Source organism: Cherax quadricarinatus, chromosome 22 (genome assembly GCF_038502225.1).
Source record: "Cherax quadricarinatus isolate ZL_2023a chromosome 22, ASM3850222v1, whole genome shotgun sequence".
Classification (NCBI taxonomy): Eukaryota; Metazoa; Arthropoda; class Malacostraca; order Decapoda; family Parastacidae; genus Cherax; species Cherax quadricarinatus.
The window spans coordinates 6050725-6068838 of NC_091313.1; the positions used below are offsets into that span (position 1 = coordinate 6050725).

At 41.2% G+C, this 18114-nt stretch overlaps 1 protein-coding gene across 1 annotated transcript in view; it reads left to right on the forward strand.

Moving 5' to 3' along the window:
• LOC128689603 (uncharacterized) overlaps nucleotides 1-18114 on the forward strand; it is a 217809-nt gene that overhangs the window by 28369 nt on the left and 171326 nt on the right. The window contains exon 6 of the mRNA XM_053777965.2: nucleotides 15830-15978. Coding sequence (XP_053633940.2) covers nucleotides 15830-15978 — 149 coding nt within the window. The remainder of the gene's footprint in view (nucleotides 1-15829; nucleotides 15979-18114) is intronic.

An 18114-nucleotide genomic window follows, 5' to 3' on the forward strand; every position in this document is an offset into this window, starting at 1 on the left:
ACAGTATGCAAAGTAATGGAGAAGATTATCAGGATGAGAGTGGTGGAGCACCTGCAACGGAACAAGAGTATAAACGCCAATCAGTACGGATATATGAAAGGCAAATCCTGTGTCACAAACGTACTGGAGTTTTATGATAAAGTAGCATAAGTAAAACAAGAGAGAGAGGGGTGGGTTGATTGCATCTTCTTGGACTTCAAGAAAGCCTTCGACACAGTTCCTCACAGGAGATTGGTGCAGAAGCTGGAGGATCAGGCGCGTATAACAGGAAGGGCGCTGCAATAGATAAGAAAATACCTGACAGGGAGGCAACAACGAGTCATGGTACGTGATAAGGTATCACAGTGGGTACCTGTGACGAGCGGGGTCCCACAGGGGTCGGTCCTAGGACCAGTGCTATTTCTGGTATATGTGAATGACATGATGGAAGGGTTAGACTCAGAAGTGTCCCTGATTGCAGATGATGTGAAGTTAATGAGGAGAATTAAATCAGATGAGCATCAGGTAGGACTTCAAAGAGTCCTGGATAGTCTGGACACCTGGTCCAGCACCTGGCTTCTCAAATCTAGCCCCGCCAAATGCAAAGTCATGAAGATCTGGAAAGGGCAAAGAAGACCGCAGACAAAGTATAGGATAGGTGTCCAAATACTGCAAACCTCGCTCAAGGAGAAAGATCTTGGAGTGAGTATAACACCGAGCACGTCTCCAGAAGCACACATCAACCAGATAACTGCTGCAGCATATGCGCGCCTGGTAAACCTGAAAATAGCGTTCCGATACCTGAGTAAGGAATCGTTCAAGACACTGTACACCGTGTTCGTAAGGCCCATATTGGAGTATGCAGCACCTGTTTGGAACCCACACTGATCAAGAACGTTAAGAAATTAGAGAAAGTGCAAAGGTTTGCGACAAGGTTAGTTCCGGAGCTAAAGGGAATGTCCTACGAAGAAATGTTAAGGTAAATCGGCCTGACGACACTGGAGGACAGGAGGGTCAGGGAACACATGATGGCAACATACAAAATACTGCATGGAATAGACAAGGTGGACAAAGAAACAAGGGGTCACAATTGGAAGTTGAAGACCCAGATGAGTCAAAGGGATGTTAGGAAGTATTTCTTCAGTGATAGAGTAGTCAGGATGCGGAATAGCCTAGCAAGTGAGGTAGTGGAGGCAGGAACCATACATAGCTTTAAGAAGAGGTATGATAAAGCTCCTGGAGCAGGGAGAGGACCTAGTAGCACTCAGTGAAGAGTCGGGGCCAGGAGCTGAGTCTCGACCCCTGGTACCACAATTAGGTGAGTACACTCACACTCACAAGGGTCCAAGAGCTATGAATCGACCCCTGCAACCACAATTAGGTGAGAACACATACACTCAAAAATCCATGCAAAGTTTTAATAACATATATGATAAGGGTCACAGAGACAGTAGAGAGAGAGAGAGAGAGAGAGAGAGAGAGAGAGAGAGAGAGAGAGAGAGAGAGAGAGAGAGAGAGAGAGAGAGAGAGAGAGAGAGAGAGAGAGAGAGAGAGAGGGAGAGAGAGAAAGAGAGAGAGAGAGAGAGAGAGAGAGAGAGAGAGAGAGAGAGAGAGAGAGAGAGAGAGAGAGAGAGAGAGAGAGAGAGAGAGAGAGTCAGCTCCGCCAACTACAATTATGTGAGCACAACTAAGTGAGTAAAAGACTGAGGGACTGACCACCTCAAATCTTTAAGGGTGATGGACTGATTACATCGTCTTCAAGTCTCTTCTGCTTCTATCAACTTTTCTGTACTCGACTGAAGAATCCTACTGTGTAGGCGAAACGTTTCAAAATAAAGATACCTAACTGTTGCATATGTGTCTTACCTAACAATTGTAGTAAGGGACCTGAATGCTAAAGTAGGAGAAACTTTTAGAGAGGGTGTGGTAGGTAAGTTTGGGGTGCCAGGTGTAAATGATAATGGGAGCCCTTTGATTGAACTTTGTATAGAAAGGGGTTTAGTTATAGGTAATACATATTTTAAGAAAAAGAGGATAAATAAGTATACAAGAGATGATGTAGGGCGAAATGACAGTAGTTTGTTGGATTATGTATTGGTAGATAAAAGACTGTTGAGTAGACTTCAGGATGTACATGTTTATAGAGGGGCCACACATATATCAGACACATGTGCGGCGTCTGTTTGTCTTTGTTGTGGACGTTTCGCCATCCAGTGGCTGGCTGGATGGCGAAACGTCTACGATGGGGATGGTCGGGTGTTGTGCATGTGTCTTAATTTCATCTTGTCGGTATTATATACAATTCTTGTACTACTACTACTACTACTACTACCTCCACCTCTTCCTGCCTATATATAGCCGTCCTCTGTTAGTGTGACTTTGTCAATGGTCCAAGTCGGACCGAAACGTCGTCGTAAGCTTCTCTCTTTTATGTGCTGGTTATTTGTGTATCGTTCCAGTCACGGTATTGTGCCTTTTTGTTATTTACTTATCAGATCATTTTTTAGTTGTACCTACACTAAGAGTGAACGGTAGATGGGATACAAGGAGAATAGAAGCATCAGGGAAGAGAGAGGTGAAGGTTTATAAACTAAAAGAAGAGGCAGTTAGGGTAAGATATAAACAGCTATTGGAGGATAGATGGGCTAATGAGAGCATAGGCAATGGGGTCGAAGAGGTATGGGGCAAGTTTAAAAATGTAGTGTTAGAGTGTTCAGCAGAAGTTTCTGGTTACAGGAAAGTGGGTGCGGGAGGGAAGAGGAGCGATTGGTGGAATTTTGATGTAAAGAGAGTAGTAAGGGAGAAAAAGTTAGCATAGAGAAGTTTTTACAAACTAGAAGTGATGCAAGGAGGGAAGAGTATGTGGAGAAAAAGAGAGAGGTTAAGAGAGTGGTGAAGCAATGTAAAAAGAGAGCAAATGAGAGAGTGGGTGAGATGTTATCAACAAATTTTGTTGAAAATAAGAAAAAGTTTTGGAGTGAGATTAACAAGTTAAGGAAGCCTAGAGAACAAATGGATTTGACAGTTAAAAATAGGAGAGGAGAGTTATTAAATGGAGAGTTAGAGGTATTGGGAAGATGGAGGGAATATTTTGAGGAATTGTTAAATGTTGTTAGGTAAGACACATATGCAACAGTTAGGTATCTTTATTATGAAACGTTTCGCCTACACAGTAGGCTTCTTCAGTCAAGTACAGAAAAGTTGATAGAAGCAGAAGATACTTGAAGACGATGTAATCAGTCCATCACCCTTAAAGTTTTGAGGTGGTCAGTCCCTCAGTCTGGAGAAGAGCATTGTTCCATAGTATGAAACAATATGGAGATGAAGTGACAGGATGGAGCTTTTTATAGCGCCAAGAGGTGAGACGTAGGCCACTAGGAGAGGTAAGAACTCAGATGCTGAGAGGTCAGGTCCCTCTCAAATCCAGCCGCTCTCACTAGTGGAAGTTGTCGAAGTTGATTGCAGGTCTGTACCAAGATACCCTTGTGTTGCAGTGTCTGACAGATTGAACATTAAAATGGTATAAAATACCGACAGGTTGTTAGGCGAAACGTTTCATAATAAAGATACCTAACTGTTGCATATGTGTCTTACCTAACAACCTGTCGGTATTTTATACCATTTTAATGTTCAATTGTTAAATGTTGATGAAGATAGGGAAGCTGTGATTTAGTGTATAGGGCAAGGAGGAATAACATCTTGTAGGAGTGAGGAGGAGCCAGTTGTGAGTGTGGGGGAAGTTCGTGAGGCAGTAGGTAAAATGAAAGGGGGTAAGGCAGCCGGGATTGATGGGATAAAGATAGAAATTTTAAAAGCAGGTGGGGATATAGTTTTAGAGTGGTTGGTGCTCTTTAATAAATGTATGGAAGAGAAGAGGGTAAGGTACCTATGGATTGGCAGAGAGCATGCATACTTCCTTTGTATAAAGGCAAAGGGGACAATAGAGAGTGCAAAAAGTAGAGGGGGATAAGTCTGTTGAGTATACCTGGTAAAGAGTTATTATTGAAAGAATTAAGAGTAAGACGGAGAATAAGATAGCAGATGAACAAGGAGGTTTTAGGAAAGGTAGGGGATGTTTTTGTGGCATTTATGGATTTGGAAAAAGCGTATGACAGGGTGGAAAAGGGGCAATGTGGCAGATATTGCAGGTGTATGGTATAGGAGGTAGGTTACTGAAAGCAGTGAAGAGTTTTTACGAGGATAGTGAGGCTCAAGTTAGAGTATGTAGGAAAGAGGGAGATTATTTCCCAGTAAAAGTAGGCCTTAGGCAATGATGTGTGATGTCACCGTGGTTGTTTAATATATTTATAGATGGGGTTGTAAGAGAAGTAAATGCGAGTGTCTTGGCAAGAGGCGTGGAGTTAAAAGATAAAGAATCACACATAAAGTGGGAGTTGTCACAGTTGCTCTTTGCTGATGACACTGTGCTCTTGGGAGATTCTGAAGAGAAGTTGCAGAGGTTGAATTTGGTAGGGTATGTAAAAGAAGAAAATTAAAAGTGAATACAGGAAAGAGTAAGGTTATGAGGATTGCAAAAAGATTAGGTAATGAAAGATTGGATATCAGATTGGAGGGAGAGAGTATGGATGAGGTGAATGTATTCAGATATTTGGGAGTGGACGTGTCAATGGATGGGTCTGTTAAAGATGAGGTGAATCATAGAACTGATGAGGGGAAAAGGGTGAGCGGTGCACTTAGGAGTCTGTGGAGACAAAGAACTTTGTCCTTGGAGGCAAAGAGGGGAATGTATGAGAGTATAGTTTTACCAACGCTCTTATATGGGTGTGAAGCATGGGTGATGAATGTTGCAGCGAGGAGAAGGCTGGAAACAGTGGAGATGTCATGTCTGAGGGCAATGTGTGGTGTGAATATAATGCAGAGAATTCGTAGTTTGGAAGTTAGGAGGAGGTGCAGGATTGCCAAAACTGTTATCCAGAGGGCTGAGGAAGGGTTGTTGAGGTGGTTCGGACATGTAGAGAGAATGGAGCGAAACAGAATGACTTCAAGAGTGTATCAGTCTGTAGTGGAAGGAAGGCGGGGTAGGGGTCGGCCTAGGAAAGGTTCGAGGGAGGGGGTAAAGGAGGTTTTGTGTGCGAGGGGCTTGGACTTCTAGCTGTCATGCGTGAGCGTGTTTGATAGGAGTGGATGGAGAAAATGGTTTTTAATACTTGACGTGCTGTTGGAGTGTGAGCAAAGTAACATTTATGAAGGGATTCAGGGAAACCAGCAGGCCAGACTTGAGTCCTGGAGATGGGAAGTACAGTGCCTGCACTCTGAAGGAGGGGTGTTAATGTTGCAGTTTAAAAACTGTAGTGTAGAGAACCCTTCTGGCAAGACAGTGATGGAGTGAATGATGGTGAAAGTTTTTCTTTTTCGGGCCACCCTGCCTTGGTGGGAATCGGCTAATGTGCTAATAAAAAAAAATAATAAAATATACCTCAGCACACCACTCACCTTTATTCCTTCATCAATTCTATGGTTAACCTCATCCTTCATAAACCCATCCGCTGACACATCAACTCCCAAATATCTGAAAACATTCACTTCTTCCATACTCCTTCTCTCAAATGTGATATCTAATTTTTCTTTATGTAAATCATTTGATACCCTCATCACCTTACTCATATATGTTCACTTTCAACTTTCTACCTTTACACACCCTCCCAGACTCGTCCTCAAACCTTTGCAACTTTTCTTTAGAATCATCCATAAGCACAGTATCATCAGCAAAAAAGTAACTGTGTCAACTCCCATTTTGTATTTGATTCCCCATAATTTAATCCCACCCCTCTCCCCAACACCCTAGCATTAACTACTTTTACAACCACATCTATAAATATATTAAACAACCATGGTAACATTATACATCCCTGTCTAAGACCTACTTTTACCGGGAAGTAGTCTTCTTCTCTTCTACACGTTCTAACCTGAGCCTCACTATCCTCATAAAAACTCTTTACAGCTTTTAGAAACTTACTACCTATTCCATATATTGCAACATCTGCCACATTTCTCCCTTATCCACTCTATCATATGTTTTTTCTAAATCCATAAATGCAATGAAAACTTCCCTACCTTTATCTAAATAGTGTTCTTCCCTACCTTTATCTAAATAATGTTCACATATATGCTTCAATGTAAACACTTGATCTACCCATCCCCTACCCACTCTAAAGCTTCCTTGCTCATCCGCAGTCCTACTCTCTGTCTTACCTCTAATTCTTTCAGAAATAACCCTACCGTACTCTTTTCCTGGAATACTCAGTAAACTTATTCCCCTATAATTTTTAGTCTCTTTTGTCCCCCTTCCCTTTATATAAAGGAACTATACATGCTTTCTGTCAATCCCTTGGTACCTTCCCCTATTCCATACATTTATTAAACAAAAATACCTACCACTCCAAGACTATATCCCCCCCTGCTTTTAACATTTCTGTCATGATCCCGTCAGTTCCTTTTGCTTTACCTCCTTTCATTCTACGTAATGCCTCACGCACCTCTCCCACACTCACGTCCTGCTCTTATTCACTCCTGAAAAATGTTATACCTCCCTGGCCAGTGCATGAAATGACCACCTCCTTTTCTTCGTCGAATTTAGAAGTTCCTCAAAATATTCCCCGCCATCTACCCAATACCTCCCGCTCCCCATCTACTAACTCCCCTACTCTGTTTTTAACTGACAAATCCATTCGTTCCCTAGGCTTTCTTAACTTGTTTATCTCACTCCAAAATTTTTTCTTGTTTTCATTAAAATTTCTTGACAGAGCCTCTTCCACTCTATCATCTGCTCTCCTTTTGCACTCTCTCACCACTCTCTTCACCACTCTCCATATACTCTGCTCTTCTTATAACCTCTCATAATCTATCTTTGTTTCTTTTATCACACCCTTTACTTCATCATTCCACCAATCACTCCTCTTTCCTTCTGCACCCACCCTCCTATAGCCACTAACTTCTGCCCCACATTCTAATACTGCATTTTTAAAACTATTCCAACCCTCTTCAACCCCGCCCCCCCCCCCTCACTACTCATACTTGCACTAGCCCACTTTTCTGCCAATAGTTGCTTATATCTCACCCTAACTTCCTCCTCCCTAAGTTTATACACTTTCACCTCTCTCCGACTTGTTCTTTCCATTTTCTTTTCGTCCCATGTACCTCTTACTCTAACTGTAGCTACAACTAAATAATGATTCGATATATCAGTTGCCCCTCTATAAACGTGTACATCCTGAAGCCTAACCATCAACCTTTTATCCACCAATACATAATCTAACAAACTACTTTCATTACTTGCTATATTATACCTTGTATACTTATTTATCCTCTTTTTCATAAAATATGTATTGCTTATTACCAAACCTCTTTCTACACATAGCTCAATTAAAGGCTCCCCATTTCCATTTACTACTGGCACCCCAAATTTACCTACTTCTTCCACAACATTTTTACCCACTTTTGTATTGAAATCTCCAACCACAAGTACTCTCACACTTGGTTCAAAACTCCCCACGCACTCTCTCAACATTTCCCAAAATCTCTCTCTCTCCTCTACACTTCTCTCTTTCAACCCTTATTTTACTCCACATAGTTCTTGAATTAGTACATTAATATTCCCTCTTTTCCTGCCATAACTTATCCTTCAACATTATTACTACTCCTTCTTTAGCTCTAACTCTATATGAATCCCATGACCTAATCCCATTTATTTCTCTCTACTGAAACTCTCTCTCCCCCTTCAGATTTGTTTCACTTAAAGCCAGGACATCCAGCTTCTTCTCATTCATAACATCCACAATCATCTCTCGCTTATCATTCGCACAACATCCACGCACATTCAAACATTCCACTTTGACAATTTTCTTCTTTTTCTTTTTAGTAGGCTATACAGGGAAAGGGGTTACTAGCCAATTGTTCCTGGCATTTTAGTTGACGTTTACGGGGGAAAGATTCTTATTCAACTTCCCCATGAATATAAAAGGAAAAGCAATAAGAACAAGAACTATTAAGATAAAATCAAAGAAAACTCAGATGAGTGTGTATATATAAACGTGCACATGTATGTACAGTGTGACCTAAGTGTAAGTAGAAGTAACAAGACGTATCTGAAATCTTGCATGTTTTTTTAAGACAGAAAAAAGACACCGGTAATCCTAAAATCATGTAAAACAATTACACTCACTTGGCAGGACGGTAGTACCTCACTGGGTGGGTGCTGTCTACCAACCTACTACTACTACTACACACACACACACACACACACACACACACACACACACACACACACACACACATATATATATATATACATAAATATATATAAATATATACATATATATAAATATATATATATACATATAAATAAATATATATAAATATATATATATATTAATATATACATAAATATATATATATAAATATATACATAAATATATATATATATATATATATAGATTATATATATATATATATAAATATATATATATATATATATAAATATAAATATATATATATATATATATATATATATATATATATATATATATATATATATATATATACAGGTGATTTAAGAATATGCAAAACAACCACTATGAAAGAATAGAGAAGTTCCAAGCGCTTTCGTGACTACTCACATTATCAAGGAACTATAATCTGAGTAGTCACGAAAACGCTTGGAATTTCTCTATTCTTTCAGAGTGGTTGTGTTGCATATATATATATATATATATATATATATATATATATATATATATATATATATATCTATATATATATATGTATATATATATATTTGTTGTTATTAACACATCGGCCGATTCCCACCAAGGCAGGGTGGCCCGAAAAAGAAACTTTCATCATCATTCAGTCCATCACTGTCTTGCCAGAGAGGTGCTTTACACTACAGTTATAAAACTGCAACATTAACACCCTTCCTTCAGAGTGCAGGCACTGTACTTCCCATCTCCAGGACTCAAGTCCGGCCTGCTGGTTTCTCTGAATCCATTCATAAATGTTACTTTGCTCACACTCCAACAGCACGTCAAGTATTAAAAACCATTTGTTTCCATTCACTCGTATCAAATACACTCACGCACGCTTGATGGAAGTCGAAGCCCCTTGCACACAAAACCTCCTCTAACAATTCCCTCAAACCCTTCCTAGGCCGATCCCTACCCAGCCTTCCCTCCACTACAGATTTATACACTCTCGAAGTCATTCTATTTTGTTCCATTCTCTTTATATGTCCGAACCACTTCAACAACCCCTCCTCAGCCCTCTGGATAATAGTTTTGGTAATCCCACACCTTCTCCTAATTTCCAAACTACGAATTTTCTGCATTATATTCACACCACACATTGCCATAAGACATCAAATCTCCACTGCCTTCAGCCTTCTCCTCGTTGCAACAATCATCACCCGTGCTTCACACTCATACAAGAGCGTTGGTACAATAATACTCTCATACATTCCCCTCTTTGCTTCCACGGACAAAGTTCTTTGTCTCCACAGACTCCTAAGTGCACCACTCACCCTTTTCCCCTCATCAGTTCTATGATTCACCTCATCCTTCATAGACCCATCTGCTGACACGTTCACTCTTAAATATCTGAATACATTCACCTCCTCCATACTCTCTCCCTCCAATCTGATATCCAATCTTTCATCACCTAATCTTTTTATCCTCATAACCTTATTCTTTCCTGAATTCCCTTTTAATTTTCTTCTTTTACATACCCTACCAAATTCATCCACCAACCTCTGCAACTTCTCCTCAGAAGCTTCCAAAAGCGCAGTGTCATCAGCAAAGAGCAACTGTGACAAATCCCACTTTGTGTTCGATTCTTTATCTTTTAAATCCACACCTCTTGCCAAGACCCTCGCATTCACTTCTTTTACAACCCCATCTATAAATATATTGAACAACCACGGTGACATCACACATCCTTGTCTAAGGCCTACTTTACTGGGAAATAATCTCCCTCTCTACTAGATACTCTAACCTGAGCCTCACTATCCTCATAAAAACTCTTCACTGCTTTCAGTAACCTACCTCGTATACCGTACACCTGCAACATCTGCCACATTGCCGCCCTATCCACTCTGTCATATACCTTTTCCAAATCCATAAATGCCACAAAAACCTCTTTAGCCTTATCTAAATAGTGTTCACCTATATGTTTCACTGTAAACACTTGGTCTACACACCCCTTACTTTTCCTAAAGCTTCCTTGTTAATCTGCTATCCTACTCTCCGTCTTACTCTTAATTCTTTCAATAATAACTCTACCATACACTTTACCAGGTATACTCAACCGACTTATTCCCTTATAATTTTTGCACTCTCTTTTGTCCCCTTTGCCTTTATACAAAGGAACTATGCATGCTCTTTGCCAATCCCTAGGTACCTTACCCTCTTCCATACATTTATTAAATAATAGCACCAACCACTCCAAAGCTATATTCCCTCCTGCTTTTACCATTTCTACCTTTATCCCATCAATCCCGGCTGCCTTACCCCCTTTCATTTTACCTACTGCCTCACGAACTACCCCCACACTCACAACTGGCTCTTCCTCACTCCTACAAGATGTTATTCCTCCTTGCCCTATACACGAAATCACAGCTTCCCTAACTTCATCAACATTTAACAATTCCTCAAAATATTCCCTCCGTCTTCCTGATACCTCAAACTCTCCATTTAATAACTCTCCTCTCCTATTTTTAACTGTCAAATCCATTTGTTCCCTAGGATTCCTCAACTTATTAATCTCACTCCAAAACTTTTTCTTATTTTCAACAAAATTTGTTGATAAGATCTCACCCACTCTCTCATTTGCTCTCTTTTTACATTGCTTCAGAACTCTCTTAACCTCTCTTTTTCTCTCCATATACTCTTCCCTCCTTGCATCACTATAAACATGTACATGTTTATAGTGATGTACATCCTGAAGTCTACTCAATAGTCTTTTATCTACCAATACACAGTCCTACAAACTACTGTCATTTCGCCCTACATCATAGCTTGTATACTTATTTATCATCTTTTTCTTAAATACGTATTACCTATAACTAATTCCCTTTCTATACAAAGTTCAATCAAAGGGCTCCCATTATCATTTACACCTGGGACCCTACTTACCTACCACACCCTCTCTACATGTTTCTCCTACTTTAGCATTTAGGTCCCCAACCACAATTATTCACTTGATTCAAAGGTTCCTATACATTCGCTTAACATTTTCCAAAATCTCTCTCTCTCCTCTACAATCCTCTCTTCTCCATCACCTTTGCACGCCATCTCTGGTATTTGGAGGTGCACCTGGTTGGATTCGCGTTCTTCGACGAGTAAGTAGACATTACGACAAAGCGCAAGATGGTGACCTACCTCGAACTGGAAAAGAAACCAGGGTGCCCCTGTCGCTTGCAAGGTGTGCCAGAGATCGGAGTCGGACTGTAGGAGTTTGTGACTAAGAGGATGCTGAAGATGTTTAGCGTCATTGCTGAGCAGAGGAAGGGGAAGGAAAAATCTTCCTTCTTGAATGAAGATCCCAAAATGTGGGAGACGAAAACGACGTTCCTGGAAATGAAGAAGTCTACGGGCTCTTTGAAGGTCGTGATGACGCAGCAGAAAGAGCTGTTTCCATAGTTGAGACCTTCAACGCGTCGGACGAGGAGCAGAAACAGTAGCATCTTCTCCTCGTGGCGGATCACCTTCGCCGCTTCCCTGCTCTGACCAAGGAAAGACTAATGAAGGAGGGTGATTGCTGAAGTGGGCACGAGGAAGCATTATTACGAGCGAGCGGAGCAACATCTTACTGGTAGTTAGTGTGACAAATGAGCGACCCGACACGACCAGATGCTTTTGAGAGGCTAATAACTTTTCTTCTATATAAGATAGAGATCCAATTCCTTTTGAATCTGATAGTCTCATGAAATAAATTATGTTATTAACCGTTTGTTTCGCTGAAATATCATAGGAACCACCCAGGAAACCATGGTATTTGAGGGGATGTTTCGCCAAATTTCGATGTTTGTTCAACTTGAGAAGCGAACTGCGTGAGAATTTCTGTTGTGACACTATGTTTTCTTTACTGAATTAGAAAGAGAAAAGAATACAATTAAGAATTTACATTAACGTTATTATCAACTTTTAGTGGGAGAAATCAGCTGGGGAAAATACCCATTTTCAGTGATTTTTCAGTTGAATACGTAGTCCAGTGGTTGGTGAAAGTCGATCATAAACGACGATTTCTTATCCAAGAATTCATGACAAACACGAGTTTTATTTAAATCAAGTGGTACCTCCTCTTCAATGCACATATAATCGCTAGCTCGTTTCGTGCTGAACAAAGCGCTAAACACTGGTTACTGATTCAGTTATTCTACTTTCAGAGAAAATTGGAGCTATGCTATGCGAAAGAGGAATAAAAATTAAAATTTCTTCAGTTTCACTTCTGTCGGTGAGAGACACCTTTTCGCTGCTGCTGCTACTACTACTGCAGCTGCTGCTGCTACTACTACTGCAGCTGCTGCTGCTGCTACTACTGCAGCTGCTGCTGCTACTACTACTGCAGCTGCTGCTGCTACTACTACTGCAGCTGCTGCTGCTAGTACTGCTGCAGCTGCTGCCGCTACTACTACTACTGCAGCTGCTGCTACTACTACTGCAGCTGCTGCTGCTACTACTACTGCAGCTGCTGCTGCTACTACTACTGCAGCTGCTGCTGCTACTACTGCAGCTGCTGCTGCTACTACTACTGCAGCTGCTGCTGCTAGTACTGCTGCAGCTGCTGCTGCTGCTACTACTACTACTGCAGCTGCTGCTACTACTACTGCAGCTGCTGCTGCTACTACTACTGCAGCTGCTGCTGCTACTACTACTGCAGCTGCTGCTGCTACTACTACTACTGCAGCTGCTGCTGCCACTACTACTGCAGCTGCTGCTGCTACTACTACTACTGCAGCTGCTGCTGTTACTACTGCTGCTGCTGCTGCTCCTGCTGCTGATACTATTGCTGCTGCTGCTGCTACTACTACTACTACTACTGCAGCTGCTGCTGCTGCTATGCTGCTGTTGCTGCTGCTACTACTACTACTACTGCAGCAGCAGCTGCTGCTGCTACTGCTGTCACTACTACTGCTGCTGCTATGCTGCTGCTGCTATGCTGCTGCCGCTATGCTGCTGCCGCTATGCTGCTGCCGCTATGCTGCTGCTGCTACTACTATTGCAGCTGCTGCTGCTACTACTGTTGTTGTTACTACTACTGCTGCTGCTACTACTACTGCTGCTGCTGCTGTTGCTGCTACTACTACTACTACTACTACTCCCGCAGCTGCTGCTGCTGCTATGCTGCTGCTACTACTACTACTACTACTACTGCAGCAGCTGCTGCTGCTATGCTGCTGCTGCTGCTGCTGCTGCTACTACTACTATTACTACTACTGCTGTTGCTGCTACTGCTGCTGCTAAGATGGAAAACTCTAGGCAAATATGTTGAAGAAAAAGTAATGATTATATTATGACTGAAGAAAGGAAAGAAGCATGCGACGGAAGGAAAGATATTAAGAACACACAAGGTCCACCAAGATAACCAGGCATCCAGGAAGCACCATAACATATCGAATTCTCTTTCAGTCTTGGAAGATGTGACAGCCAAGGATTCTTCAAGGCAAGGGGTGCTTTGATGTTAGAGAAGGTGTCCTGGATGAAGAACCTGGAGCTATCTTCCCCTGTCTCACATTAAACACTCTCTCCTACTTACTATTCCATAGGCTCAGTATAACCCATGTCTGTTAAGCGTTTTTAAGTAAATTTAATGACAACAGATAAGAAGACTGGATTATTAAGGTTGTGTTTGAAGAATGTACTACTTAAGAATTCACAGTTTATCGCAGAGTACAGGAGTGGAGGTAAGCAAGTACCCACATGGAAACTAGGACAAATCGCTACACTATAATAATAATAATAATAGTAATAATAACAATAATTAATAATAATGATATAGTTTATATAGACCTAGCTGACATCACTGACATACTATATAGAAAGCCAATGCTTATGCAGAGCAATTCGGGCAACTTAGGTGAATTTTGTATCCCAGGATGCGACCCACATCCATCAACTAACACCCAGGTACAATTAAGGGCTCGAAGCCTTGGGAACCAGTCCTAAAACTAAGAGTCAGATTAGGACAAACTTCATCATAGAGAGATAAGAAGCGCAGAAGAGGTTGGAGAATCATGACTTAAACATCTCGCCTCAAGCAAGAAACTTAATCTTTTCATGGGGAACCTATCAGTTCCCCATTTCGCACGCTATCCACCCCAGTACTCCTACCCATGCCCAAACCACATTCTCTTCCTCATCTCTACAAATTCTTAACCACTCACTCCCTTCACAGTCCTACCCATCCCCTCTCTCCAAACGCCTGCACATACCCAGGCACTAATCCTTCGCAACTCCTACCCAACGACAGCCACCGACTCCTCATCGCCACACTCCAGTCTATGCGCAACCACCTACCCATATCCCATCCTACCTACGGTTAACCACAAGAAATTCAGAAGTAACCAAAGTAGTTCACGAGCGTCGACCAGACATTAAACTCGAACACTGAGCTGAATGAAACAGTAAACGGAGAATAACCAGACCAAATCATGGTCCTCAGAGAACAGGCTTACAGGAATGATACCAATGATAATTTCCCAAAGCAGTTTACGTTGAGTAAGGAAAAGGGAGAGTGAGATCTGGCATAAACGATCTAGGTAACAGAAATACCCAGATGCTAAGTTTTCAATGACTAAATAGCTAAAGTGATGATCAATTGAAGCTCTGTTCATGTTCTGACGTTTCGATGCAGCTCTCCAACGATGAGGACGAGGCCTGAGCAGCGTAAAGGCAGCCCATCATTATTATATGGTTTATGTGTTCACTTTTCTCTCAGCTCTAACACAAAAGGTAGAAACGAAGAGTGACAAGCAATTATAGTTAACGTTCATCGTTTTCAATCACTGCATTTTTTTTACATATCTTTCCACAAGAAATTACTATACTGTTTAATTTCATGTGAGTCTGTGTGACTGACAAAATTGTGTCATAAACGGACAAAGATACAAACACTAGACATTTTTTAGTTTTAATGTAAGCTGTTATGTGTGTGTGTGTTGCGAGAGAGAGAGAACTTTTAGCCAGTTTTGGTTATTTATTGATTAATCGTGGCCCTTCCTCTAGCCAGTCAGGTTACCAGTCAGGTTGCCAGTCAGGTCACTTATTCGATAGATCAGCTAATCAGAAGATAACAATTATATCATAAAATATGTATCCATCAGCAGGCGTATTCTATGTCCTTCTAAAGGGCATCACTCAATTATTGATCAATTATTCCTCACTCTTCAGTCAGTGATCAATTATTCCATCACTGAATCGCACTCTGGACTTCTAACAAATTATATATGTTCTTAAAGGAATCATCGTAAAACAGCCGTGGTTAACAGCTGCCTCTAAATTCCCCTTGTATGTATCTTGCTAGAGTCAGATTTTGGAATGAAAGGGAAGAGGGTAAACACTTTGAGCTTGTATATAGTTGTTTGAACCATTATAATTCCTGTAGATTCCATATATGTAAGATAAAGTAGAGAAAAGGTAAATTAGCAGTATCATTATTGTAGCAATTTATAATTAACCCACAGACTGCAAATTAAAATTGGATGGTGTTTTCATCCATCATGGCCTTGTTAATGGCCCAGGGCTATCCCAAATGCAGCTTATGTTTCATTTCCATATTGTGCGTTGTGAAAATAAAGAGATGCGGAGATATATATCACATTCTGTGAATGCTGTTACAGAGGAGTACAACCTGCCGACGGGACTGTTCCTGCTGCTGGGGTTCAGCAGGACGGAGGAGGCGCTGCTGAAGAACGTGACGGAAGGCACCGCTATCGACGCTCTCGTTCCCCTCCAGCATATCTTCAGAACCATCTCTGCCAATATGGGAGTTAGTACCTGTGCACATCGTCTTCGTGTCCCTTGCCTCTCTTGTGGTAACAAGAACATTTAACAAAGTCGACTTTTAATGGATATATTTTCTTCAACTGTGAATTTCATTATTGTATCAGGTTTATTCTGCAATGTAAAATATTTGACACGTGAGATGAGGCGTTCATTCTCCGGGTGTCGCAAAACATTTGTGTCTATATTAGGATATGTTATGTAAATGGACGCAGATGCAACTAATTGTGACATTTTACTGTGGCAACGTCTCGCTCTCCAGGAGCGAAACGTTGCCACAATAAAATGTCACAGTAGTTGCATCTGTGTCCATTTACCTAACATTTTGTCGGTAATTCTTCCATTATTTATATTAGGATAACTGTGAAGGTTGGATAACCGTTGTCACTCTGATGAACCTCCTGTTTTCTTGTTTAAGGTTCAGTAACAACGTAGTTATTAGCACGACTGAGATATAAGCAAACCATGGTACGGGTTGGATTAGAACCCATGGCAAATGAGCCGTGAAACTCCAGGCCAGTACTTCAGTACGCACTGGCCTGGAGTTTTACGACTCACCATGGATTCTAACCCCACCCGTACCCTGGTTTGTAATCGCGTTAAGATTTTAATCGTGCGCTATTTTCTATGGTTGACAACAGCAGAATTTATATGCTACATCAGAGCAGATGAAGGGAGGTGTTGTGACCAGTTGTGGCGACTGATTTATGCGGTCACGGCATCATTCGTCCAGGCACTGGTCCATGTTTTCAGATAAGTTTCGGAAGAAAATACATTACAATACTTCCTGATTCTGCCCGCTGATATTTTGCTTTTCTTTAACACATTCTTTTAGGCATCACCTTGTTCTATTTTCCCCATACATTTAATAGCTTACGTTGTTCCACGAGGGGAAGCGTGCAAAATTACCACGAAGAAGTAACAAATACACTGATGTATACACACTGTATTCGAAATGGCATCCTGGAATCCTTGCTTGTTCTAGTACGCAACTGAGACAGGTAGGGAGTCGTCTCAATTTTTTTTTCTTTTTGGAAGACGAGAATTTGTGCCGGAAGCCACAAACAAAGACGGTTTTATAGATGAAACAGTGAGTGTTTATTGGCTGCTTCTTGACAGATTATTGACGATGCGGCAGAGACGCTTTCAGAGAAGAAATAAATAATTTTGCTAACATATTTTCTAATCTTAAACTTACCAGACACTTCATCGTGGGTTTAGTGAATTTTCTAACCGATAACAACGACGATAATAATGATGGTGATCACGATAAAGATGATTAATGACAGTGTCGATGATAATAATAATAATGATAATGACCATGACGACGCAGTCAGTAATGTAGAAGCATGATAATCAATAGACGGAAGAGAGTTCACGAGTGATCACTGCCGTGACAGTCCGTCAAGCACCTAGAGAAGAGTGGCATTGGCGGGACTTTCCCCACAACTAACATCAGCTGTGACATCCTTTGACCCACTATGCACTGACATCACTACACATCACCCCGACGTCAAAGCTCACATCAACATCGTCCTTAGGGCAGGATGTTAGCAACAATGACTGGAGGAAAGAGTGCTATCCAAGCACACATCCCAGAATGGTGTTTGCTGGCAGAAACTATTACACAGACAACACATCTGGCAAAAGGCAAGAGCGCGTCGGTTGTTGAGACAAACACGAAATATTTTGACAAATATTCAATAACTGAGAAATGTCTCATGGTAGTGATTGACATTTCAGCACTTTAATAATTTCCCATCATCTCAAAGTCATTTTATGCATAATTGCAAGTTTGCAATATTGACATCATTAGAGACACGTGGACGGCTAAATTGTCATTGTTATTTATACTAATTACTAGACAATCGTCTATCAGAACTTCCATCACATCTGCTCATACACTGCTAGGCCTGTGTGTGTGTGTGTGTGTGTGTGTGTGTGTGTGTGTGTGTGTGTGTGTGTGTGTGTGTGTACTCACCTAATTGTACTCGCCTAATTGTGGTTGCAGGGGTAAAGACTCAGCTCCTGGCCCCGCCTCTTCACTGATCGCTACTAGGTTCTCTCTCTCTCTGCTTCCTGAGCTTTGTCATACCTCGTCTTAAAACTATGTACGGTTCCT